General features: G+C 39.7%; 1 protein-coding gene across 20 annotated transcripts in view; it reads left to right on the top strand.

Annotated features, from left to right (window-relative positions):
- Positions 1–18322, top strand: part of Elavl2 (ELAV like RNA binding protein 2) — a 125637-nt gene extending 107315 nt beyond the window's left edge. For 11 of the 20 annotated variants that reach the window (XM_063287239.1, XM_063287232.1, XM_063287231.1 and 8 more), the window contains 4 exons: positions 5338–5491; positions 8451–8676; positions 14914–14952; positions 15519–18322. In XM_063287239.1, coding sequence (XP_063143309.1) covers positions 5338–5491; positions 8451–8676; positions 14914–14952; positions 15519–15849 — 750 coding nt within the window. In that variant the 3' untranslated portion in view covers positions 15850–18322. The remainder of the gene's footprint in view (positions 1–5337; positions 5492–8450; positions 8677–14913; positions 14953–15518) is intronic. The other 9 variants (XM_063287238.1, NM_001302217.2, XM_063287235.1 and 6 more) reach the window with 4 other exon arrangements.
- The last annotated feature ends 6423 nt before the right edge of the window (positions 18323–24745 follow it).

Below are 24745 nucleotides of genomic sequence, written 5' to 3'. Positions count from 1 at the left end.
GTGCCCTGACTGAGCATTAAGGTCCAAGAAATGTTAGGTTCCTCTAAAAGCCATAGGAAGCGCTCCAGGCATTTTAAACAGAGAATAGCACCATCAAAAGTATTTCATGGTATCTCTGAACTCAGCTGAATTCAAGCAAAACTTGAAATTCTATTGCCACCCCCCCCCCCCGTAGTAGTGTTTTCTAATTTTTGTATCTTGGAATATTAAAGTATAACTTTCATAAGCCTTTTGCTAGAAGAGATTGCTTCCCTTGGCCCCATCGTCTTTGCTGGAGCCAATCTTTATTCTGCCCTGTTCTTTCACCTTCTCGTTTGCCACCCATGGGAAAGCATGTCTGTCCTGAAAAGGTAATCTAGAACTATGATGTACGTGGGGCTTGATGTGTTCCCAGATATGCTCCTGGTAGTTTTGCATGTAGAAGCTGATCAAAGCACACCTCTCCTTCCCTTTGAGTCCATTTTAAGGTCTCGGAATCCTTTTCAGAGGCCGAATCCTCAGTGTGTATTCTGAGATGCTCAGGAGGACGCTGTGCAGCAGGCAACTGTGGAGCCATGAAGCTGTGGTGGGACCTTTGCCTCCACTTAGTATACTGAGAGCCAACTTGCATTTAGTGGTAGTCACTTTTTCAGAGAGTTATAATCGGGCTTCTTTTGCTTTATGATATGAATAGCAATTAACTTGGAGTGTAAATGGGCATAATTATGACCTTTCCCACTCTTTTAAGTTAGAAGAAATTGAATTAGGCTTTTAAAAATGTCTAAAGTGGCAAGTATTTTAATTTCTGAGATTAATGTTTGTAGTTCTGGGTCAGAACTTGACAAATGATAAAAGTTGTTCATTGGTGATCTTGTCAGTGGGTGAATTTTCAGATGTTCATAGTTTATAAAGAAACTGATTTCTTTGTTCATTTGTGGATCATACCACTTTGATCTGTCAGTGTTAAAGTCACTATTACTGATATTCCCATTGGTGAGTCAGTGGCAGGGCAGTAGTACTTTTGGACAGATTCGTTTCAGATGGACTTCTGTAGAATGCCATAATGTTCTAAGATATTAAGCTTCACCTTTAATGAACTACCAGTTCTTACCCATAAGATAGTAAAGGTTTCTTTTAATTTTGTGTATTTTGATTAACCTCTTTTGATAGCACATTGCTAGTATACATGTTATTCATCCTTGCATGTTTAATGTGTAATTAGTTTTAGCTCATGATGAAGAAATGGGTTTTTAATTACAAAGAATATATTATATTTCTGATTACTCCATTTTTGAGACCTAATTACTTTGGTAAGCTTGTTTTGGCTTTTTGTTTGTGTTTTCTCTGGCCAGTGTAATCTCCTTTGTGAGGAGCACATTGGGAAAGCCATCGGCTAGAGGGTCTCTTTGCCTGCTGCTCCTCCCTCCTCCTTCCCTCAAGAAGCCTCAGTATTGCTCGTCGTGGTTTATTATATCACTTGTAGGCTTGTGAGAACTTCCAGAATAAACCTGAGTTTTAAATTGCTATCTTGGAAGCAGATTGGTGTTCAGTTTTTGTACTCCCTGTATCATCTTTAAATATTTAAATTGCAGACGCTCTGGCTGCCTCTTAAATTAGATCCTTCACTTAGTAGTTTTGACATTTCATAACCTTGCTCCTCAGGCATTAAATATTCACCTGTTTAAATGGCAGTGAAAATTTAAAATACAAACCCATATATTAATCCAATGAGTGTAGATTGGGGATCAGCTTTCATTTATTGAAGGAAGAAGCTATTGGCCTCACCAAGACACATACTACAGATTCATTGTATTGAACTATTTATACAGAATTGGTCATATAAAGAAAACTCTTTTGAGTCTTCACTGAGGGAATTTAGTTGTAAAGACCCACAAGGGTATTTAACACTTTGAGGATGTGTTCCCACATCTTCAGTCTCACTGTGGTTTTCTAAGTGAGTATTGATTGATGCAAGGCATCCATAGAGCTCCAAATTCACAGCAAAATCAGAGTGGCGATCATTGCTGATAATTACTAGGTAGAGAGATTGGACTGGTAACTGATTTAAATCCCAAGGTCATTGTCCTCATCCCTCTCTAAGTCTTCCCAGTGTGGTCTAAAGTGTACTTTGTATTTATAATCCTCTAAGATTAAAGAACTGTCTGCCTTTTCTTGGAAGGCAGGATGTTGTTGACAGTGATATCCCTGACCAAGCAGAAGAAGTGGGGGGAGGGGTGCTTTAGTTCCAAGAAACTTGCAGACATAGGATTCAACCTGGGGCATTATGGGAGAAGAGTCAGCACAATGCCCCTTGTTACACTTCTTGGAAATTCATAGGGGTAGTGTTCTTTATTTCTATGAATTAGAGTGTAATAAAATTTATTTTAATTATGATATGCAGTTTCTACAGTTATTCCCAACTAGTGACCACTATTTTTAGGGAAAGGTACTTTGAAATATATTAATGCATGTGACATAAAATAACTGGTTTAGTGATATCTTTTCTGCTCCTTTCTTAGTTTACATGTGAGCTTTAAGAAACAGGCTAGCATTAGTTAAAAATTCTGAACTCTTACAACAAGTGAAGTGACAAGCTAGTTTCCATACTGTGATACTGTGGAAAGAAAGCTGACCAGGAAAAAAGGGCAGGGAGCCAGGGAGATCAGTTGGTAAATCCAGAACTCAGCACCAGATGTGCATGGCCTTAGGCATGGGATTTGTCTTATCTTTACCTCTTCTGTTGGCCATAATCTATTTTTTTATTTGTGTATCCTGCCTGCCTTATAAGATAGTCAAAGGCACAGAAAGAAAACTCTATTTGATTATGCTTTATAACTGGTAAAAACCTAAGCCTGAGTGCAGCTTTATTGTTAAACAGTGCTTGTTACCAGTTCTTTGACAGCATTATAGGGATACGCCCTTTTAGCGTGACTAGGAGATAAAGAATGTGAATTTAAATTTGTGTATTAAACTTGGTATGGATGTTCAAACCTCTCAAACCAAGCATCCATAAGGCCAAGGCAGGAGGATTTCCCTAAGTCTGAGGCTAGCCTGGACTCTATAGTGAGTCCCAGGCCAGCTTGCACTAAAGAGTGAAGTCCTATCTCAAAAGCCAAACCAAACAATGACAAAAGCAAGCAAACTCACAAAAGAATGGATATTGAGGGGAGGGCAGCTGATCCCAGTATGCTTTCAGTTTTTACATAATCACTAAATATAAGCCCTTTATTCTAAATATATTTCAGGGTAACTTAAAACACCTCACCCACACATGTCTGAAATGTACAAAGCAGTGAATGTCACTGCATGAGTAAATGACTCTGGAAAGCTGAGATGGACTCAGTTACTCTATACTTGATTATTTAGGTCTTTTTGGATATACTTGGATGCACATAGAGGTGAATAATATTTATAACATGGCCACCCTAATTTTTAGACTCTTAAAATGCCATGCACATTAAAAAGTATTTATTCCTAAGAACAACTTTTAAAAGGTAAAATCATGTAGCTTGTGTGGTATAAGAGGATTAGGGACTTTGTCTCAAGATAACAGGGTAACAAAGTGAACCTAGTTTTGAACCCAGGCTCACTGATTGGAGAATTGTCACCTTTCATCACTGTGACACTCCCTGCCTTATGCTAAGCTGGAGCCTCTCCTTGCTTTATCACTCACTGAGAAGGCATAAATGCTTACGCTTGCCCTGTAGCCCATAGTGAGTGGCTCTCTCACAAAGAGCACTTCAGTTACATAGTCTAGAGCAGAGTGACTGCTGACTGGCTCCCTGGTACAGAAATAAAGCCATGAAATCCTCAATATGGAAGTGGGCCAAGTGCCGGATTATAGAGCTTCCTCAGACGATTGCAAAGAGCCTTGGTATTCATGTGTTCTCACCACTAGATTCAAAATACTTCAGAGTCTGTGCTGTCATAGGTACACAAGTCCCACGGCTGTATTTTTGCTTACATTATTTTGATTACTTGAATTTTTCCTCTTTTTTTTTAATTTTGTATTTATAAGTCATTACAAAGTAGCTAGTTATAAAGAGAAAAGAGTGTATGTGAATATATTTTCTTTGCTACTGTCCCAGATTCTTTTATAGAGAACAGGACAGTGTAATGTGACTTTCAAATAAGCCCTTGGAACAGCATCTGTATTTCCAGCTGTTAGTGAGCAAACTGATTAAATAAAGGTAGGAGTATTATAAGCCCTGTTGGGGTAAGGGTAAAAGATACCAAGAACTTCATAAATTAATATAAAACCTGGCCAGGGTTCTCTTTTTCTTTCCTAGAAATGTTGTTTAGAAACGAAAAAAAAAATGGTTGAAGCTTTTTTAAAATAGTAGTTTTGATAAAAGACTCTAAATTGTATAATTTGTATACCACCTGAATAAAGGTGGTAACTACTAGGTAACTGGCTAGACAGAAGTAATCATACTATGCTGGTGTTAGCAAGTCAATCCCAGAGTTGGAAGTGTTGGTTACTTTTAATAAGCATGTAGAAAACAGGCTGGGCTACAACATTTCTGTCCATGCCGTTGGCCAGTCCTGAGGAGATCATGGGTAAATCAAAGGGAGCATGGGACTCTGTTTATATTTGTGAGCTTTTTGTTCATTTGCTCAGTTTTGTTTGGAGAGAGAGAGGGGGGGGGGGAAGAGAGAGAGCGAGAGCGAGCGCGAGCGAGCGAGAGAGAGCACGAGAACGAACAAACTTGAAGTTGGGTGAGTATGTGGAGGGGTCTGGGAAGAATTGGGAGAAGGGAAAGAATATGATGAAAATTTTAAAAAAAATTAAAGGAGACTTTTTTAAAAAAGAGCATTAGCTAGCATATGAAGACAGTGAGACACTTGGGATATGGAAAAGAAGGTTATGGACTGTGATTCCTTTCTGTATGTAAATCTCCAGTAGTTCATGGGAGAGTGGCATTGACATAAATGATACAAAGTCCTTCCCTGATAAGAGCTACACGTTGTTAAATGGATGCTACCACGTCCGGAGATTTAGAGGATAGAAATAAGTCATAAAAATGTGCCTGCTGAGTTCACTTGGAATGATTGCACCCCAATCTCTTGTCTCTCTGTTGCTTCCACTGAGGACAACTTACTTCTGTTAGCGTGCAGTGCCGTGCATGCCAATGGTCTGGGTCAAGACCTCACAGGGACCAGAGAAGTGGATCTTCTCTCCTCCTCACACAAGGAAATGGCATTTCTTCTCTTCTGAACCCCCGACCCTCAGTGAACCAACAGCACCCACTTGTATTAATTAAGGCAGTGCTTGCTGTCTATCCCGTCTGGAGCAGTCCTGGAGGTTTCTGAAAGGAGTGTGTATACCAGTGTGCTTAACCTTATTCCCCTTTTCAGGTTTCCTATGCTCGTCCAAGTTCAGCTTCTATCAGAGATGCAAACTTATATGTCAGTGGTCTTCCAAAAACCATGACCCAGAAGGAGCTGGAGCAGCTGTTTTCACAGTATGGGCGCATCATTACTTCTCGGATTCTTGTCGACCAGGTCACTGGTAAGTAGGCCGTGCTTCTGGACAGTCTTGTGCTCCCTGACGGGCAGATTGGGAAATATTCTGTCTCCTCACACAGCAGTCTTGCCTCTAGAACACATCAAAGGTATATGTGGGCCAGAAAATGCAATTTTCTGCTGGAATTGTTCATAAATATGCATGGACAGAAATAGATTGTGGAGTGGAGTGAGCGAGCTTGAGTCATTTCCACCCTGAAGGTGCAGGTTTGAAGCCTGTTTCATGGCTTGTAATAAATTTATAGATGCTATAATCTTCATTTTCAAGCCTCTGTGTGAAAAAAGCCCCTATCCCCCTTATAAACAATCTTATTTTTGTGAAAAGCAAAATTTACTGCAGCAGTGTGCAGCTGGTTCTCTGAGCAAGGATGAGTCTGAATCCACTTTGGTAATTGCTGTGAAGGCAGTTTTCCAGGGCTGTGCCGTGCCGTGGAGGCATATGTAAGAGGATGAAATTGTGAGTGGTAGCAATTTGTTTTATGCCTAATGTAACTTTGACCAAATGAAATGAGAGTAAGATGTTCGTTAGAACTTTGTACAGAAGGACTGTTTCTTTAACACCATTAGCTAAGGGAAAGCTGCTGATGTGGGTTGGTTACAGATTTTTAACATAAGATACACAGACTTTTTTCTATTATAAAAGCAATACTTGTCCTTTTCAGAACGTTTTAAAACTGAGGAAACATGGACTGGCGGGAGCAGAAAGTTACCTGGGGTGCCTTATTTCCAAGCTGCCCATAGTGCAATACTGTGTATTATAAGTGTGAATTTTTGTAAAGAAAGGAGCAGATTAACTCTAGAATAAAAGCAGGCCACATTTTTAATCTTGAAGTGGAGATCAGTTCAGTTGTTGTGAATTTGAGCAGAGCAGTGTAGGCTTTTCCATTCTGTATTGTTAATTGCCTTCACAGGAAGTGCTTTTCGTAGACTTCTGGCGAGAGAAGCAGCAGTGTATACACTTCCTGAGAGAGTAGCCTGTAGACCGTGCTGCTGTGAGAAAGTCTGAGAGCATATAAGACTGTACAGGCTGCAGTAACTATCCTGTCATCCTCCTGATGCATTCTGCACACTGGTGTATTGCACACGCTGTTTGTTAATGGGGCAAAATAGAAACCCAAGCGTAGCAAATCAATTTATTCTAAGCAACAGAATTACCTCTGTGTTCATAGTGTTATTTTTTTTTTTTAAAGATTTTGGTCCTTGATGAGAGCAGACTTCATATGTAACAGGAAAATCATGTCACTTCCCATTAATGATGGCAGGTGATAGGTGAACAGACTCAGTATTTCCTGAGTATGGCCTACCAGCAGCCTGTTGGAACTTCATTAGAACTACAAATCCTGGGGTCCTACCCCAAAGTACTCAATCCTGAGGATAGACATTTTTACACCTCCCAGTTCCTACACACTTTAAGTGGCCCCACTTGTATGGATGCCAGTTTTAAAACTGTGCTTTCCTAATGGAGCAGCCAAGAAGTTTAGTATTTTATTTTCATTTGCTCTGTGTGTACATGTTTTGTTTTGTCCCCCCCTTTCATTTTTTTCTTTTTCTTCTTCTTTTTTATTTATTTATTTTTTGAAGCCGTGACCAGGCTGCCAGGATGGCATCCCACACTCGTAGCAAACTTCTTCAGCCTGCTGCGTGATGGGAATCTGCTAGTTGGAATGTTAGTTCTCAGTAGGAGCTTGTAGACAGATGAAAGAAAAGGATATGTTTGTAGTCAGTTCTTCTTTATACTTAAACTTTCAAGACAAATGTACCCTTTTCCTGAATTGGAAGGAGTAAAGCTCAGCGGCCCGGGTGTCGACCATGGTGGATGGTGTGTTGTGTGGCTTTGGTAGAAAAAGTGAAGTGACAGCACACATGGAGACAGTACCTTATCTACCTTAGAAAAGTCTGAGCCTTATCCAGGTTCAATTGTAAGATAAACGGACCATTGTAAGGTGATCACCCATTTCTTTTTGAGGGTGCTCAAAGTCACGATGGTCTAGGTCTCCCCAGCAGCCCCTCCTCTCTTCATTGGCCCACTCTGAATTATCTATACTTTCCTACCTACTAGTCCAAAGCGTGGTCCTGGGAGAGCCTGGGTGCCTGCCAAGAAGGAATTTCTCCATGGCTGCCTACCTTGTGTTGACCAGCTGTGACGGTCTGCTCACCTGCCTGTGCCACTTACATGCAATGAATGGAGATCCATGCTGCTGTTTCAACTCAGAAACCCGGAAAGGCCTTGTTCATGCCCTGTTTTGCCATTGTCAAAGAACAGAGAGGGAATGAAAGGCCTTCCATGCTTAAGAGGAATGTTGGAGGTGTCAGAAAGTTTGCAGTTCTATTGATTTAACTTTTAGTCCCTGCTGCATTACTTCTGTAAGATAGTTAAAGGGAAGAACGGGAGAGCTTCAGAGGCCAGGAAGACCCTCTTCAGATTCTGTTTTCTTGAGAGAACTTCATGCTATATGATATGATTATGACAAATATATTACTTAGAATTTTAGTTGAGCTATATATGCTCTCTAGTTTTTTTTCGCAATTGCCTATTTTTGTTCTTATTCCAAGGAAGGGGTTGCCTGTATGATAGCACGATTCGAAAAGTGGTTCTTGGGGCCGAAGTTAGTGTTACTGTAGAGAGTGCACAGGAGGCAGGAAGGAATCAGGGGAAGAAGCATGGACTTAGTACTCCGTATTTTATTGGTTTCTTGACAAGCACTTGTAGATAGTGAGACCTCACGTTGTCTAGGTTATTGCCTGCATTTTAAAAAGGTGGAAAAATTGAGATTCTAAGTTGAATTGCTAAGGTACGATTTTCTTCCTGATGTGATATTTTTTTTGGCAAATGTTATATTTGGGTGAAAAGATGTTAATGAGAAGGAAAAATTAATTTATCCTTTCCTCTCTTCTTCCCCTCTCCTGCTCCCTCTTTCCCAAATCTTTACTTAAATCTACCTTAGGCATATCAAGGGGTGTAGGGTTTATTCGATTTGACAAGCGGATTGAGGCAGAAGAAGCTATCAAAGGCCTAAATGGCCAGAAACCTCCTGGTGCCACAGAGCCAATCACTGTAAAGTTTGCTAATAATCCAAGCCAAAAAACCAATCAGGCCATCCTGTCCCAGCTGTACCAGTCTCCAAACAGAAGGTACCCAGGACCGCTAGCTCAGCAAGCGCAGCGCTTTAGGTAAGTCTGGCCTCGTTCTCGGGCCCAGCTACTGAACTGCAGGAGAACGTGCAGGTTTACACAAGCAATGGTATCAATAAGGTCTCTGCTCTGAGTTTGTCTCTATTGTTCTTTTCTGTCGTCTTTTTTTCTTTTTCTTTAATGGGCACAGAGAAAACATACTTGGGGAAAGAGCAGCTTTTGCTGTGACTGAGGGCAATTGACTGTAAGAGCAGTTCTCCTCCAGTAGTGATTCTGCCTCCGAGAGACAGTTGGCAAAGTGCAGAGTCACTTGTGATGGCATATTTTGGGTGGAGACGTGACTCACGTCTAGTGGGTAGGGTCCAGGGATATGTTAAGCATCCTGAGGCATACAAGAAACCCAGCAGCCACAGGTTACTGGGCCCAAAGCACAGTGGGAGAAACACCAGGCCTGCAGACTGAAGTCTCATGTGCTGTTTTCTTTTTATTGCTCTTTTCTTGCAAAGAATTTTTTTTTTTGTTTGAGTTGAGTTGTCAAATAGAGCTCTTTCAGTTAGCTTTGTCTTATAATATAGGCATTGTTAAAGATAAATGACTGATATGAATGCCGTGAGTTTCTTCAAGTGGGTTTGGTTCTCTCCCCTTTTTGTCATGTCTTACAGTTTAGAGGGTGGCAAACTTTAGCTCTAATGGTTCAGAGAGGAAATCTATTAAAATTTCTGGGTCATGGCTTTTGCAACTGTGTCTCCCTTTTGTCCTTACCATCTCCTTCTCTCTCCTCCTCCTCCTCTTCCTCCTCCTCCTCCTTTCTTTTCAGCTCTTTAAACATTTAAAAGTCATTAGCTGTATGTCATACAGAAAGTAGTGTCAGTCCAGATTCTGCCTCTGGGTGGTAATTCACTGATGCATTAACCGAAAGAAGTAGCTGTATTACTGATGGGCATAAAAAAATCCACGTTCTTAACTTATCTATTTGTTGCATAACAAGAGCAACTTGAGGTTCAGTTAAGAACAGTGAATGTCTGGAGTTATGAATGAGTCACCCAGTTTTTATTTACCACTGGTAAATCATACCAGGTAGTATGATGTAGCTATAAGTACATGTAAATATATATTCTTTCTTTTCTGAGACCAAATAGTTAATTACCAAAACACATAATCATAAACTTAGTATGCTAGAGGAATTAACTTACATGTCTCCTAGGCTTGGTCACATACTTTTTTCCCACTAGTATAATAGAGTATAGAAAAGAAAAGGAATTTTTAAAAATCAGCTTAAAATATCTCCATCTAAAAGCAGTTAAATATGTTACTTAAGTGTGAAAAGAAGTTTCTGTTAATGCCAGGTTGAATAGCTACTTAAGCTGGCATTCACTGGGAGAACTATGCCATTGTCAAAGACCGTATTGATAATGATGACCAGCTCTCTGGTTCATTGAGTCCAGCTGCTGTAATTTTGGGAGAAAAATACATTGAGGAAAACAAAATGTGTGTCACCTTTGACCTTGGTAACAAGCAGTGGCAACTGAATGAGAGGCAAGGCACATGAGCTACTGGATTATTTCCTTCTGCAGAAAGAACTCTCAGAGCACCCTTCTCAGCGCCACATGCACGCCCTCGCTCTGACGCCTTTCTTTCTAACCTCATTCACTTGTTGCTCCTTCTGAATATAGTGCAGTTGAGCCTCGGAGAACCTCACCGGTTCTGAGTCACCCTGTCCAGTTAGCTGATGGAATAAAGCTCTATGGTTGTGCATTGTTGCTTGGTGTGTTCAATTAAAACTGTAGTTTTGTTTGCTGGTGCCATTTATTAGAGCAGTGCTCCTAGATTCTCAAGACTGTGTCAGAGGACCTGTAGACAGCCTTAAGACTCCTGGTCTCTGGGCAGCATGTGTTGGATATTGGGTACCACAGCATCCTCACTGAGTCTTCCTTTCCCTCTTTACATGCCCATGCCCTTTATTTTTGATGAGGTAAAGCTTACCAAGGTTGCCACCGTGATTAAATTTAAAACCTTTATCTTCTGTCCATCCTATATTACAAAAAGTTTTGATAGTATATATTATCATTACTTCTGAGATCCTTTGGCCCTTACAGGGGAAAACAAAACAAACAAACAAACAAACAAACAAACAAAAAAACCAAACCAAACATTGTAAAAGAAGGGCATAAGGAACATTAGTTGAAAGGAAAGCCCAGCATTAGTAAGTAAGAATATGGAGGTTTGCCCTTGGAGTCACAGCATCTGTGAAGGCTGAGACAGGAAGATCAGTTAAAATTACTTTTCTTATTGCATGAAGTTTACATCAAGGAGCCCTGAGAAGTAGCTACTGCCAACCTGCCCAGTGATGGCAAAACGAAGCAGTCAGTTTCCCAGTAGGGAAGATTCCTCTTTCCTGGGATTCTTAAGTGTTTTCTTACTCACCTCACTGCTCATCCCTACCTCTGCTTGGTCTAAGTGGTAAAATGTAAATTGCTAGGGATTGTGGTTGATCGAGACTGGGAGAGAGAAAAATGAGTCTTAATTTCTATAGTGCAAATATATCTTAATGTGTGACTGGTGTTTTTAAAAAGTATCTTTAATTTGGCAGCCATTGCCTTGAATTTCTTTTCATTTTATTGAATAAAAGTTTATCTTTGTGACTTATAATACACTTGAGTTAAGGATGTGAAGGTTTTGTTGGCCTCTTGATCTTTTCTGTAGTTGAGGTGTTAACTACTCACAGTTATTTCTTCATAGTATTTGTTTTAATGCCTTTGCCACTTCCCAGCATGGATTTTAGAAAGTTCATTGTGTTATTTTTATGTTATGGTGGTACTTTGGCAGCTGAGAGAGACGAGAGAATACATGTTATATACTGATGAAAGGACTTGCAGTATTCATGAAGATTAAAAAATAAGATTTCATGTAATAAGGATTAACTTTAAAAGTGGGCTTTTGAGGTTTATGGCTCAATCTGTATTGATGATTCGAATTGAACATGAACACTGCTAATCTGATGGGCTAGTTGAAGCGTTTATAGTGTGCAAACTAAGGCAGACTCTTTACTGGGGGGCATGATGCAATTTCAGTCCCTTCAGAACACTCTTAGTATAGGATAGCCAGATTAAACTGTAAACCAAAATTCCTCATCTGTTTGTGTGAAATAAATTTCACTTTATTGAGTGTGACCTAGGCGATGACTGTGTCTGCCTCTGTGAGTCTTTGTGTATTTTTGAAGAGCCTCTGCAGTCAGCAGCTGGGTTGAGCTTCAGGCATGATGCTGGTTGCACTGGCTTGAGTCCATGTTGGAAGGCACAGATGTCAAGCTTCATGAATACTTGTCACATTCATAGAAGATGTGATTGGATAAGGGGACATATTGATGAGCTTATATTAGTTTACTTTAAGCCAACTGTTGCTCCATGCTCTGGAGAGGTTTGTTAATTTTTCCATAGTACAGAAAATTGTATTTTCTTATTTGTTTTCTTTTTCACATATTATGTCTGACTTCAATTGATTTTTAAAAAATTTCCCTTCCAATATGGATTGTTCCCTAATCTACCAGCTGAATAGCTTAAAAACTAGGCGTATACTTTAGTTTTATGCTGTATTTGTAAACATCTTATTTTGAAATGGAAGTGTTCTAGCTGATAGCACAGTCTATTAAAAATGTTGCCTAGTAACAATCTAAGTTGCATTATCCTGATGATAAGAAAGGTTACCAAATGTCTTTGCTGTGCACTTGTATATGCACGTGGTTTGTACTTTAGACTGAATTCTAATCAAATATACAAACCATAGGATGAAGAGGAAATATATACTCTATCAAGTATAGTTATATACTGATATATTTATTTATAAATGTTAACATTTATCACTTTGAAAGTTTTGACTTCATGTAAGATATGCAGAATTGGCTTGTTTCTATCTTCCTCATGTGGTTTCTGTGAGAAGTAGAGGAAATAACTGGTTTGTGTTTTCTTGAATTCTCACTGGATCCTCCTCAACCCAGTTTCCCGTCTCTTGGAAACCTTTCTATAAGTACAGGATGTGTTCATTGAAGCTAAGCTTATCTATCTTATCTTCCAGATCCATGTAATATGTTACTTGTGAATTGAATTTTATGCCAGCTAAAGCTTGGGTGGGAGCGGGCATTAGTCACCCTCTAAGGAAAGCTCAGCCTTCCTCAGGACAACATGTGATACCATAGAGTGGACACGGATACTGCTGCAGTCCAGATGTTCAATATAATTAAAAACATCTGGTTTTAAATAGCAAAGCACACATGCAGTTGGCTCCTTAACATTGACTCCCGTGGAGAGGAGCACACTGTATGCGTGTGGCTCCGAGTTACTGCTGCTAGCCTGGGCTCCTCTTGAATGTAGTGACTTTCAGTTTTAGGTGACTTTGTATGAAAGTTGTCCTGAAGCTGTGGGACACAGGGAGAGGTGTGACGGCTCTGCCAGGGACAGTATGACATTCTCTCCTACAGCTACAATTTACAACTCGCTGCCTGCTGCTGGACCAACGCTGCTTGATGTCCATCTTTAAATTCCAAAGGGACACATAAGTGTGTGGCAGTGATAGCCAGGGAAATGGGGGTCAGCTCCCTGTAGTCACACAGTTGCCATGTTCACACAGGACTATTTCCTGGAGCAGTGTTCCACTCCTTTGCTGGTTGGGGAGGAGAAAGGGAAAAGTGTAGAAAACTTGGTTTAAATTCTCCAGGACTGAGTCCCCCTAAGCCTGGGAGGTGAAGGAGGTCAGAGAACTATATAAGACTCTACAGTGGAACAACTCCAAGGCTCACTGAAGGTCTTCAAAGACCTAGCTGTAAACGTCCCAGATACCCGGAGGATTATAGGATGGGATAGAATTGGGAACTCCCTTGGTGCTTATAATTCACCGCCATGACAGGTTTGGTTTCCGTCCTATCCTAAAAAGTCACATTTTAGGGAAATTCTGTCTGGAGTTTCATTGCTCTCCTAGGTGGAGGGTGGAGGGGAATGCAACTTCTGAATTTTGTCCTTTAATCACTTTGAACAGAGACTTCAGCACCTTCATGTGTCCTCCAGGTCCCGTTTGTCAGATGCATTCCATAGCCATCATTCCAGAAATTTGATGAAATTTTCTGTATCAGATCACCTTTTGATTGGTGTTGCGAATTTATGTTCATTTTCTTCCTGGTTTTGAAGCCCTGGTTTTTGTACATAGAGGCACCTTTACCCACCTTCACTCTGCAGAACACAGAGTCCCCGACATTCTGCACTCCTCACACCTGTTCTGTGCTTCGCGTGTGCAAATATTCTCGCCCAGTCAGCTCTCTGGGTAGTTTCCATCCTACATTAAGTGGTGGATGATAATTTTGGTAGCCTTTGCTTTTACATAATCACCAGATATGTGTCATAAAGCCGCAGTGCCTGGGCTAAGTGGTGCCTTTGAGAAGATCATGGGATGCAATGTGGCAGACCCCATTGATGAAGGAAGATCTGGTGTCAATGTGCTTTGTTCTCTTGCCTTACACTTTGCGTGAGGGCAGCTCAGCACTTCCCTTTCGGTTTTTTCAGAGCACATAAATGCCCAGTGGAGACTAAGATTAGAGACAACATTCATTGTTCCATGTCCTGGAGACCAGAAGGAACACGTTAGCCTTTATAAATTGAGAGGAGTTGCTTTTCTTATGTGCCTTCCTCTGTGTTTGGGTTGGACACAAAAAGCTAATACCCACCTACCTTCCAAAATACTTAGCTTTTCACAGATATTAAAAGACACTGATGAAGCAGGATGGCCAAGTTTATCCATGAACAGTGTAGTTTTACATCTTTGTAAATCTATGTCTTTCACTTTAAAAGGTCAAACTCCTTGGAAGAACTAGCTCTGTGGGTTTAGGCTAGCTGGTTAAACCTAGTGTGCTTCAGTAGCCCCAGGAGCCAATAGGATTGTACAAAAGTCAAAGTGGAAGTTTGTGTAGTGGTCAGTCCCAGTTTCCCTTTCAGAACTTGTCTGGTGGGAAGTCAGAGGTCACCTGTTCTGACTCCTTCACATGCTGCTTGTGGATGTTTCCTCAGACGACCCTGTTTTTCCTCTGCTGCACTGACCTTGTAGAGATAGCCAGTGTTCTATAACAGTGGGTGCCCATTCTCTCAGGAATGGTAAAAGATCTAGTGTTTTGAGACATCAAATACATATTTTGCACAAGTATCCCCATGGAAGGTGGCAGTAATGAGCCTAGCTTTCGTGAACCGGAAAGGGGGAAAATTAAACACTGAAGTCTGCTAAATGTGTGTTTTGCAGGTTGGACAATCTGCTCAATATGGCTTATGGAGTGAAGAGGTAATGCCATAGGTTCACAATACCCATGACCCCTTCCCACAACTGACTGATTTGATTTCTTTGATTTGGGGAGCAATATTTCCACCTTCATAAATTTGTGTTGGGTTTTCTTTTGCATGAGTAGCCTACTGTAAAGTTGCTTTTGAAGTGCATTGGACTCCTGGAATATCTTTGTACCACTGAATGCCATCCAGTCTTTTAAAGTCATTTCAGGTTGCAATGCAACATTGTAGCATGTTTCTGTTATGTGTTGGTTTCCTCCCTTCTCCATCTTCATGAAGCCAAGTTTTAGATTTTTTTTTCTTTTTTTTTCCACTGCTTAATTTGTTATTTGGTGCAGCAGATAATGATCATTTCACAATCTATCAGTACCTGGATTGTCTGTCTGTTACTGCAAGCTACAGATAGAGCCTCGTTGATACATCAAGTAGCTGTGTATACTGGTTGGGAAAGTGTAATTGCTAAAATTTGGGAAAAGAGAAAAGAACTTATACTCATTGCTGTAACCAATCTGTGTTCCTTGTATGTGTGTGTATGTGTGTATGTCTGTTTCCTGTTTTGTTTAGTAGGTTTTCACCAATGACGATTGATGGAATGACCAGTCTGGCTGGAATTAATATTCCTGGGCACCCTGGAACAGGCTGGTGCATATTTGTGTACAACCTGGCGCCTGATGCAGACGAAAGTATCCTGTGGCAAATGTTTGGGCCTTTTGGAGCTGTCACCAACGTGAAGGTCATCCGTGACTTTAACACCAATAAATGCAAAGGTTTTGGATTTGTGACTATGACAAACTATGATGAGGCTGCCATGGCGATAGCTAGCCTCAATGGATACCGTCTGGGAGACAGAGTACTGCAGGTCTCCTTTAAGACAAACAAAACGCACAAAGCCTAATGAGCTCCTGTCCTCAGTCCATTTATATATGAAAACTATACAACACAAGCAAGTTAAGAGAAACTTTATACATTAGTAAATGTCTTTGTAAGTCAGTGTTGAGATGGGGATAAATGACTACTTAGCATCCTAAGAAATATGTGAGATTTTTTATTGCTAGTATTTGAATTAAAACTTCTTAAATATCTTTTATGTTTGAATATGGACAAGAGGTACAGGGTTTTTACCTGTCACATTGCATTCTATTGCCTTCTTTGAAGAAGGTGGACCTTTTAAAGTGTTTCAGCTAAGGGAAGACATTTCTTTTCTTTTTACATAACCGCCTTGAGCCTGTGAGTAAGTACTGAGGCTTTGTGTTGTAGCTCTTCAGTTGGCTGTCTTTCCCACCTCCTTAGCTTTCCTTCTCTTTCTCCTTATTGTTTTTGTTTTTTGTTTTTTTTTTCCTTTCCATTCTCTAATTAGCTTTGTGTTTGGTTTACATTTAAAGCATTGCTGTTATGTCTCAGAAAAGTATTTTGAAGTTTACATTTTTATTTATGAAGTTACAAACAGTATTTATTTTGTAATTCTGATTTGGGCTGGGGCAGGGGGGGCGACATTATAAACGCTTATTGTAAGAATACTGGAGAACTTTTCGTAAAGCAGTACCTTGCCAAAGAGATAAGAGCCTCTTTGATGTGGGTTTAAAAAAAGCATCTATTTTTATAAAAAAGAAAATTTGGAGAAACTTTTTACTGGTCCTGGAACAAATATTTTGACTTGAATACTTTGAGAAATCTCTTCATATGACACCTAGTGAGCTTTTAAAATTTACCAGGAAATTTGCAACGGTTGGAAAATTTAGAAAGATTTATGATGTAGAAAAATACTTTTGAGATCTTTGTATGAGAGGAATTGAGTCAGTGAGGGAACACTGCTGGTTTCATTTTCGTAATCACCAGTGGGGCGTCTGATCATCCTGGTTGTTATGTGATAGATGGCTCACATTGATTTGTGATTTTGAAACAAATAAAAAAATTTACAAAAGAATATATAAGAGCAGGCAAGAAATTTAAATTACCAAGAGATGGGGGAAAATCTGTTCTTCCTAAAGAAATCCCTTCAGATAGAGCTCATGGTGTTTAGTGATGTACTTGCAGTATCGTTTGAAGAATTGTTTTGTCTTAAGAAAGATGAGATGTTGCACACGTTTGGATTGCAGCAAGTCAGCAAAGGCGACCTGAGTTGGATATATTTGAAGGCATTTTGAGAGTTATGTTTAAGGCTAACACCTGAGCTTTGTGTGATGTAAATAAGACCTTGTGTTTATGAACCTTTCAGCTAATTTTATTTTTTTCCCTTACATATCAAGTGATGTTCAGGTTTTGAATGTTTTGTATCAGTTTTTTTCTTTGTAAATGGCATTAACATTGTTACCTGAGGTCTTGCTTATTCACTTCTGTTGTCCTGAGGACTTGAATTTACAGTGCATCAGATTCGTTGGCTAATTCTGTCTGTAGATAGTCTAGCTTCAGCTGTTTATGGTGATGCTACATTTTCGTTTATAAATATGTTTGTGGTAAAAAAAAAGAAAAATGAGTATAACCATAGGTTTTGAACAAATTTCCTTACATTTTTCATACAAAATCATAAATATCTGTATGCTATTGAAATTTAACTTTGTATGATGCTTAAACCACTATTTGGGGAAATAATAAAATAAGTCTTTACCATGTATGAAAGAAATTTTAAAAAATACAAAATATTTTCTGATTAGCATCTAGCTTATAATAAATTTTCAAAAAAGCTGAAGGCAACTGTTGCCTTCATCAGGATGCACTGAGAACTATATAGTTACGTCCTGCGTTTTGTATAAACTGAGATGCTCATATGCTTCCCCTTAGAACAGGCAATGTGCTATGCATAACATAGTTGTACATTATCTTTGCAGTTGCTTTGAGTTTTATTTTTTATTATTTAAAACTGTAGTTATAAAAACTTTTCAGTATAGTGCAGTACATATACTGTGAGGCGCGTGCTGAAGTGAACAAGCGAGTTTTCATGCTGACCCACTCAATGCTACTCAGAACTCAATTGGCTTAGCACTTTCTCATATCCTTAGGTGCATTTAGATTGTCAGAGTTAACCTGCGTTAAAAAAAATAAAATAAAATACATGTATATATTAAAAAAAATAAGGTTTCCCTTGTGGGAAAACAGCAGCTACACGCTTCTTTCCTGTACTACTGTAGCAAACCAAGGCATTGATGAGAGGGCATGCAAATTGTGCTTCACTTTACAGTGTTTATCAGAGCACTTAATAAAATGTAAGGCTGGTATTTATTTGAAGTTGTACAGTATGACTTAATTCCCATCTGTTGGAATAGAAAATATATTCTGTTGAGTATTTAAGAGGCTGTACATGTTTTCTTTTGTGTTTGGGTTCTTTGTGCTTTTTCATGTTCGGTACATCAATAAACAAAGTTGAAGGGAAAGACCTGTGCTGTATCTTTAAACACATCTGGATTGCGGGGCACCTGTACTCAGTCTAGTTCCAAAAAACAAATAAAAAGACCCTTACCCTCTTCAGTTAAAAGAGGTGTTCTCAGAGCTCTAGTTGAGAGCTGTGCTGTCTAAAGGAATCCAGAAGGCAAGTTAACTGAAGGGAGAATGTGAAGGCAAGGGGGAAGAAAAAACAAACAAAAAACCCAACAACAAAACACCAAACCCCCTAAAGGAAAAGCAAAGACTCTGACCAAATACCCGTGGTTAATTAGCTTTCCAGTGCCTTACAGGTGACTCGCAGGGACACATACTTTCATCAACTAATTGTAAAACCTGGGCACTCAGTGCTATTGCTCCATCGACATTTAACCCTTAAGCATTACACGAGTGGGAATTGCACACCCCGTGACTTGAACAAAGTTCATTCTGTTGGTAAGACTCTGCCCACCAGAGGTGGTGTTGTGTGACCCTTGTGTTTCACAGTTGCTATCTCATTATTTTCTGTTAGGCTAACAAAATTGTGAACTGTGCCAGCTCCTTCCGTGCTTCATTTACACATTTAATCACAACGTAGCCTCAGAAGGTAAACGGATGGAATAACATTTCTTGCTGTTCCTTTTATCTGTCTGTCTCTTTGAGACGTGGTCTCACAGTATAGTCCTGGCTGGCCTGGAACTCACAGTGATCTACCAACCTCCTCTGAGTGCCAGGATTAAAGATGAGTAACACTGTGCCTGGCTTCTCTTGCCATTCTTTTCTGTGAGAATTATACTTTTATAAAATTTCAGAAAACTGAGTATGTTGAACGGATTTTGTTTGTTTGTTTTTTAAGTGCACTGGATGACCTTTTTCATTGCATTAATTTGTTTTATACGTTTTGATTTGGGTAAAAGAAAATCTTAAAATTATTTGTTCTGAGTTTATGACATAATAGCCAAGAGTATCTGAGTGGCAAGGCTCTTCCTTGTCCAGCAGCGTGCTATTAAACTAAACTCTCCACTGCCAGTTTGAATTTCATGTTTTTACTTTGTGATGTTCAAGCATGCTTCCCGCCCCTCCCACTTCTTCAGTATTTTGACTGGTTCATATGTCGGTGGTTTTACATTTGATCAGATAGTGGGGGAAAAGAAACCTTTAAAGGAGGGTTGCGAAGCTACTAGTGTATTTGTGAAGAAGGTACATTTCCCCCTTCAGATTCCTTTGCTTTTTATGTTTGCAAATCATTTGAATTGTACTGCAACTCACTGTTGAAATGACTGACAGCAGCTCTTAACTAACACTGTTTTAAATTAATCTGATTTAAAGAGAAATGTTGGCAATTTCATCCTCCCTTTTAAAAACAAAAACGAATTACAATAGTCTCCTTTATAAGATATTCAAAGCGGAGTGGAAATTTACAACTTTTTTTTCAAAGTGTTACCTCGAAAACAAGAAAATGCAAATATCTCAACAGTAAAATGCATAAGAATTGTAATCCCTGGGTTTTTAAATGTACTTTCGAGCACATTATCTGCATGTCACTTTAAAAATAGAAAAAGAAAAAAGACAGACACCAGTTTTCATACTTATGTCTCTGTTATCATTTTAGAATTTTGGACAGTAGAAACAAACAGAAATGCAGATAAAGCCATAGCAGTTTGAATAACAGGCATGTGTAGTCTGTCACTGCAGTGAGCACTCCTTTGTTTTCTATCTATAGTATCTTTAACTCTTCTTCTGAGGAGTCACAGATTATTTTCTTTTAAAACTCTTCTTCTGAGGAGTCACAGATTATTTTCTTTTAAAAGCATTTTAAAATGGGGTATGTACTTTTAAAGTACATACCCCATTAATTCAGGTCAGTGCCAGATGGACCTTGCTGAAGTTAACTGTTGCAAAGTTCTATTTCATTTAATTAGCAGGTGCCTTCGTGTGAGCGTGCATGCATGCGTGCGTGCCTGTGTGTGAATGCACATGAATGCGTGTATGTGTGCATGGGTATGTGCTTCAGCTGCCTGCTCTACTATGCCCTAGTTCTGTGAGAATGAGCAGGTGCTACTCTTCCCAGAGGCCATTGCCTAGAAGGGAGAGCAGGTAAACTGCCAGGTCCTGACTATAGATACAGTCATGGAGCTAATGTGCCATGGCTTATACAAACCCAGTCCCTCTGTGCTATGTTTATGCAGTTGCCAATACATCCCTTTCATTCAGTGAATCTTGTTTAAAAAAAACAAAAAACAAAAAAACAACCTCTTTCAGTTGCCCAAGTCCTCTGTGAAACAAAATGAAATTCTAACCCAGTGCATAACCTCCTGATGGTTAGGTTGACTGAGAACTCTGGATCTTCAGTCTATAAATGAGTCATATAGAAAAGAACAGCATGGAAATCACTGATGATGGTGAAATAGCCTGAATATGAAAAAAAATATGTTATACTGTTTTTATTCAACTTTGAAGTAGGACAAGATATATCTTAGGCCCAAAATGTGGTATAAATGTTATGTTTAGTTTCAATAGGTGTAGTTTAGACATGAACCAATAGGACACTCGGGAGCACTCATGGGTGTCAGATTTTCAAATATCTCTTAAAGCCAGCCACATTCCAGGCATATGTGTGAGCAGATGTTGGTGCTAACATGGTGTGTGGAAGACATACCTCAGTGCTGCCCAGCCTTCACCATTTGTAGTTCAGAAGCACGACACATCACAGAGACATAGTGAAAGGTAAGAGCAGGGTCTCGTGCACAAAATCCATGATTGTAGTAAAGAGGACAATTAGTTCTCAATGTGCAGGGGCCTCAGGAGTAGTAGGATAAGAACACTAAGCCACACAGAAGTCGTAGGTAGCAGTGATCATTGAAATGTAGGTAGAATTTAAAAGCTGTTGGGGGAGAGGATTCACAGAAAACTCTGTGAACAGTACATAGGTAAATGTCTGCCTACCTGTAATGTCCTGGGAACATTAGTAGCGTCATTCATAAACTGTGTGACCTATGAATTCCTTATGCATTTACATAGGCTAGTTAAATCTCAGATGAGCCTGAAACTTGAGAGCACAAGGAAACAGGAAGTCCTTACATATTGAAAGATTGCCATTGGAGACCATGATACAATATAAAACACATAGACATTGAAGTGTTGCCCCTTTATTCTCTTGTCTATTTCTATTGTAGCCTTGAAAGTCTGTGGTGTGGGAGACTATATTAATGTGGAGAGTGTGCCTCCTTTATGAGACGCACATTTGAAGTACGGTGTGCAGTGTATACAGAGGCACGAAACACAACCAGCCTTTCCCTGGTAATAGCATGCTGTGCTTATCCACTGCCCAGCTGTGCTCCTTTCACACTACGCAATGTGGTTCCTTCTCAGCACTCACACTGTTTGGCTGCTTGTTTCATGGCTATGCCTTTCCTCTTGGGAAGGAGCTACATCAAAGGCCACTTACATAGTCCTTCCCTGACCAAGGCTTGCAACTTTGCTTATCTTGTAGAACTTGTGGATCTACCAGTTGTTCTTAGCCACATTCATTCTCTACCACCTAGTTTCTTGACGTTTTCCTGTAATTCTTTTTCTTTATAGCTAAATATGTTTTTCAGAACTATCCAGCCTGTCCGTGGACCTCTTTGAAGCTGTGATGACACCAACTGCTACCTGCAAGTAACTTACTCTTTGGAATGAAGTGTGGTTAGCGAGGGGGCTGTCTGTGTAAGTTCTCTGTTCCTGGCGTGGTAAAGGTGCTTGCTGCACTGGCTATGAGAAATGGTGAGACTGTCACCTGAGCATCCAGTAGAGGAAGCGCTTTGGTTTTTTTGGACTCTGAATTAATGCCAGCATATCAGGAAATACTGAAAGCACTGTATCAGCAGTTGACCCCACACTTTTACATGTATGTTATAGATCCTCTCTGTTTTCAAAGGGAATTTTGCAAACATAGACAATAGTAATTAATACACATGTTCATACTCCAGATGTCTAAGTCCTATCAGAAAGAAAACCTAACTGTTGCCTTAAAGTTGAATCAGAAATTGAGTTTTCCTATAATAAATATTATTTAGTAAAATTCCACCTCAAGAATGATTGCTGCTGTGTGTTTGCTCCCAGCACAATGGATTGCATGTTAACATTCTCACGTTCTTCAACAAGTACCCTTTCATGCCTAGACATTGTAGGAACACATGAAATCCTCAGGTAAATCACAGCTTATGCTTCTGTATTAAGATTGCATGCCCCTGAGTACTAGATAAGGCAGTAATAGCCTCCCCCCCCCAAAAAAAAAAACCCAGCACATTGAAAACTTTCTGTAAGTTTGTCTTGAGCCTTAAGGGATATGTGGTTTTGCCTTAGTTATGTATTTTCAAAGTTGTTTTCCATTTTGTTTTTTCATTCTGTTGGTCTCTGTCCTACAGGGAATCCTACTTTAGCACACAGCTGTCTACTGTGGCACAGGTTTTGGGAAACTCAAAAATGCATGCTTTACATTTAATTGCCATTCTTTCACTAAAAGCACATCAAGTGCCACTCTGTACCCGTCACAGGCTGTTTCTAGACAGGAGATTTAATTTATATTTCTCACTCTTGTGAGCTTAGAAGATCCTTGAGGCTACTCCTTCAGTATCTTATTTTGCAGATAAGTGAGCCAGGTCTCACTTGAGACTTGGCCCTGGAACTCAGCACTCCTAGCTTCTGTAATCCTGCTGCTCATTATCACTGAGGCACTAAGACACAGTAGGCTTGGTTTCCAGTGAAGTGCTTGGCAGAATCAAATTGTTGTCATCTTGAGATAGATGTGGCGTCTAGACGTAGAACAGAGGTGAGTTTGGGCACACGTTTACATTATGATGTATTTGGTACATTTTACTTCAGAGTTGTTTCGTCTCCTTTGTTGTTAAGTTGTGGCTGTGTATGTAATCTTTTCCATATACTTTCACAAACATTCATTTTTTCCCCTTTGATAGAATGTTCTTACTTTTACATTACTATTCTTTAGCACAGTGACTCTCAACCTTCCTGATACGGTAATGCTCCCATCTAGCTTCTCATGTTATTGTGACCCCCCCCTCCCCAACCATAAAATTATTTTTGTTGCTACTTTGTAACTCTAATTTTGCTACTGTTATGCGTGGTAGTATAGATATCTGGTAAGCAGGGTATCTGATATTTTCAAAGTTGTTTGAAAATATCATTTGGCAGCCCTCCCCCTGCAAGTAGGGATTCTGAGGGACAAGATCAGTGCTTTAGCATCAGAAAACATAAAACAGTAGTACATGCTGACTTAAGGCAGATCAAATAAAAGCTGCTTTGTGGGGTTTTTATTGTATTAATCGCTACTTAACATTATTTCAGAAAGGAATAAAAATCAAGAATGGATTCCCATTAATGTATTCCCCTAGATTTGTGTGAATGGGCTGAAGACAAATTGAAAATCCAAAACTGGGGTTCTCTCTCCAAAGTAAAGCTTCGAGGCGCAGTGTCTAAATGCTTGCCACAGCATTCAGCTGGCAGTTTGATTGCAGTGTTCTGTGTAGCAGGGTCCTGGATGAGACGAGGAAGAATCTGCAGCCATAGAGAACAGATACATATCCTGGTACCAGTAAGTCAACTACACCTATCCTTTATTTCCTTAGCAAAAGAAAATGCTTTCTTCCCTAATGGGGGCCAGAAAGAGGATGTCTGGGAAGCCAATTGTAGGTGAGTAATTTTTTTCTCCTCTTCCCCTGTGTCTCTGATTGCAGTGATCTTTCCTCTTGCAAGGGTCTGGATAAATTCTGCCTCCTCATTGCATGTGCTCAGACAAGTAACTGATGGAGAAGAGCACTTTTAAAAGGATTGATGAGCTTAAAAGACACTCGTTAGAGTGCACCTGGATCCTGCCATGACATCACAGGCGAAGCATCAGCAGCTCTCTGGAAAGCACAGCAGCCTTTTTTCACCTCTTTCTTAACAATGAGACATAGATTGGGCCTGCTCTCTCTATTCAAGCATCCTTATGAGTAAATGTCTATTTTTACGATAGAGCTGCACGTTAAAAATAGCTCCAATCAGTGTGACTCTTTTCCCCCATATGTTAAAAAGTTATACACAAGTTAAAATATCTCGGATTGCTAAAATTCCTTCAAACTCAAAGCACATTGCCTTTTCACTCTGAGGGGGCCGGACTGGGTGGAAGAGAGGATTAAATACAATATATGTAGTGTACACATGGGGGTGAGGGTTGGGGAGCATCTCCTTAACTCTCTGCTTGTTATATGATTTGAGACTTCCCAGTAGCAAAGCTTTCTTAAACTAAATTTGAAATTTCTGACTGTTAAAAAATTCATTAATATTTGGCGGGCACAGTCTTCTTCCTGGAGCGATTGTTTATTTTTGTTGCTGAGAGCAATTAGCTCGAATAGTCACAGTTGCAGCTGTTAGATACTATAAGCTCCAGTGGAGAG

Source organism: Rattus norvegicus, chromosome 5, assembly GCF_036323735.1.
Source record: "Rattus norvegicus strain BN/NHsdMcwi chromosome 5, GRCr8, whole genome shotgun sequence".
Lineage (NCBI taxonomy): Eukaryota > Metazoa > Chordata > Mammalia > Rodentia > Muridae > Rattus > Rattus norvegicus.
Note: the sequence above shows the minus strand (reverse complement) of the source record. Positions and strands in the feature narration are given on the sequence as shown.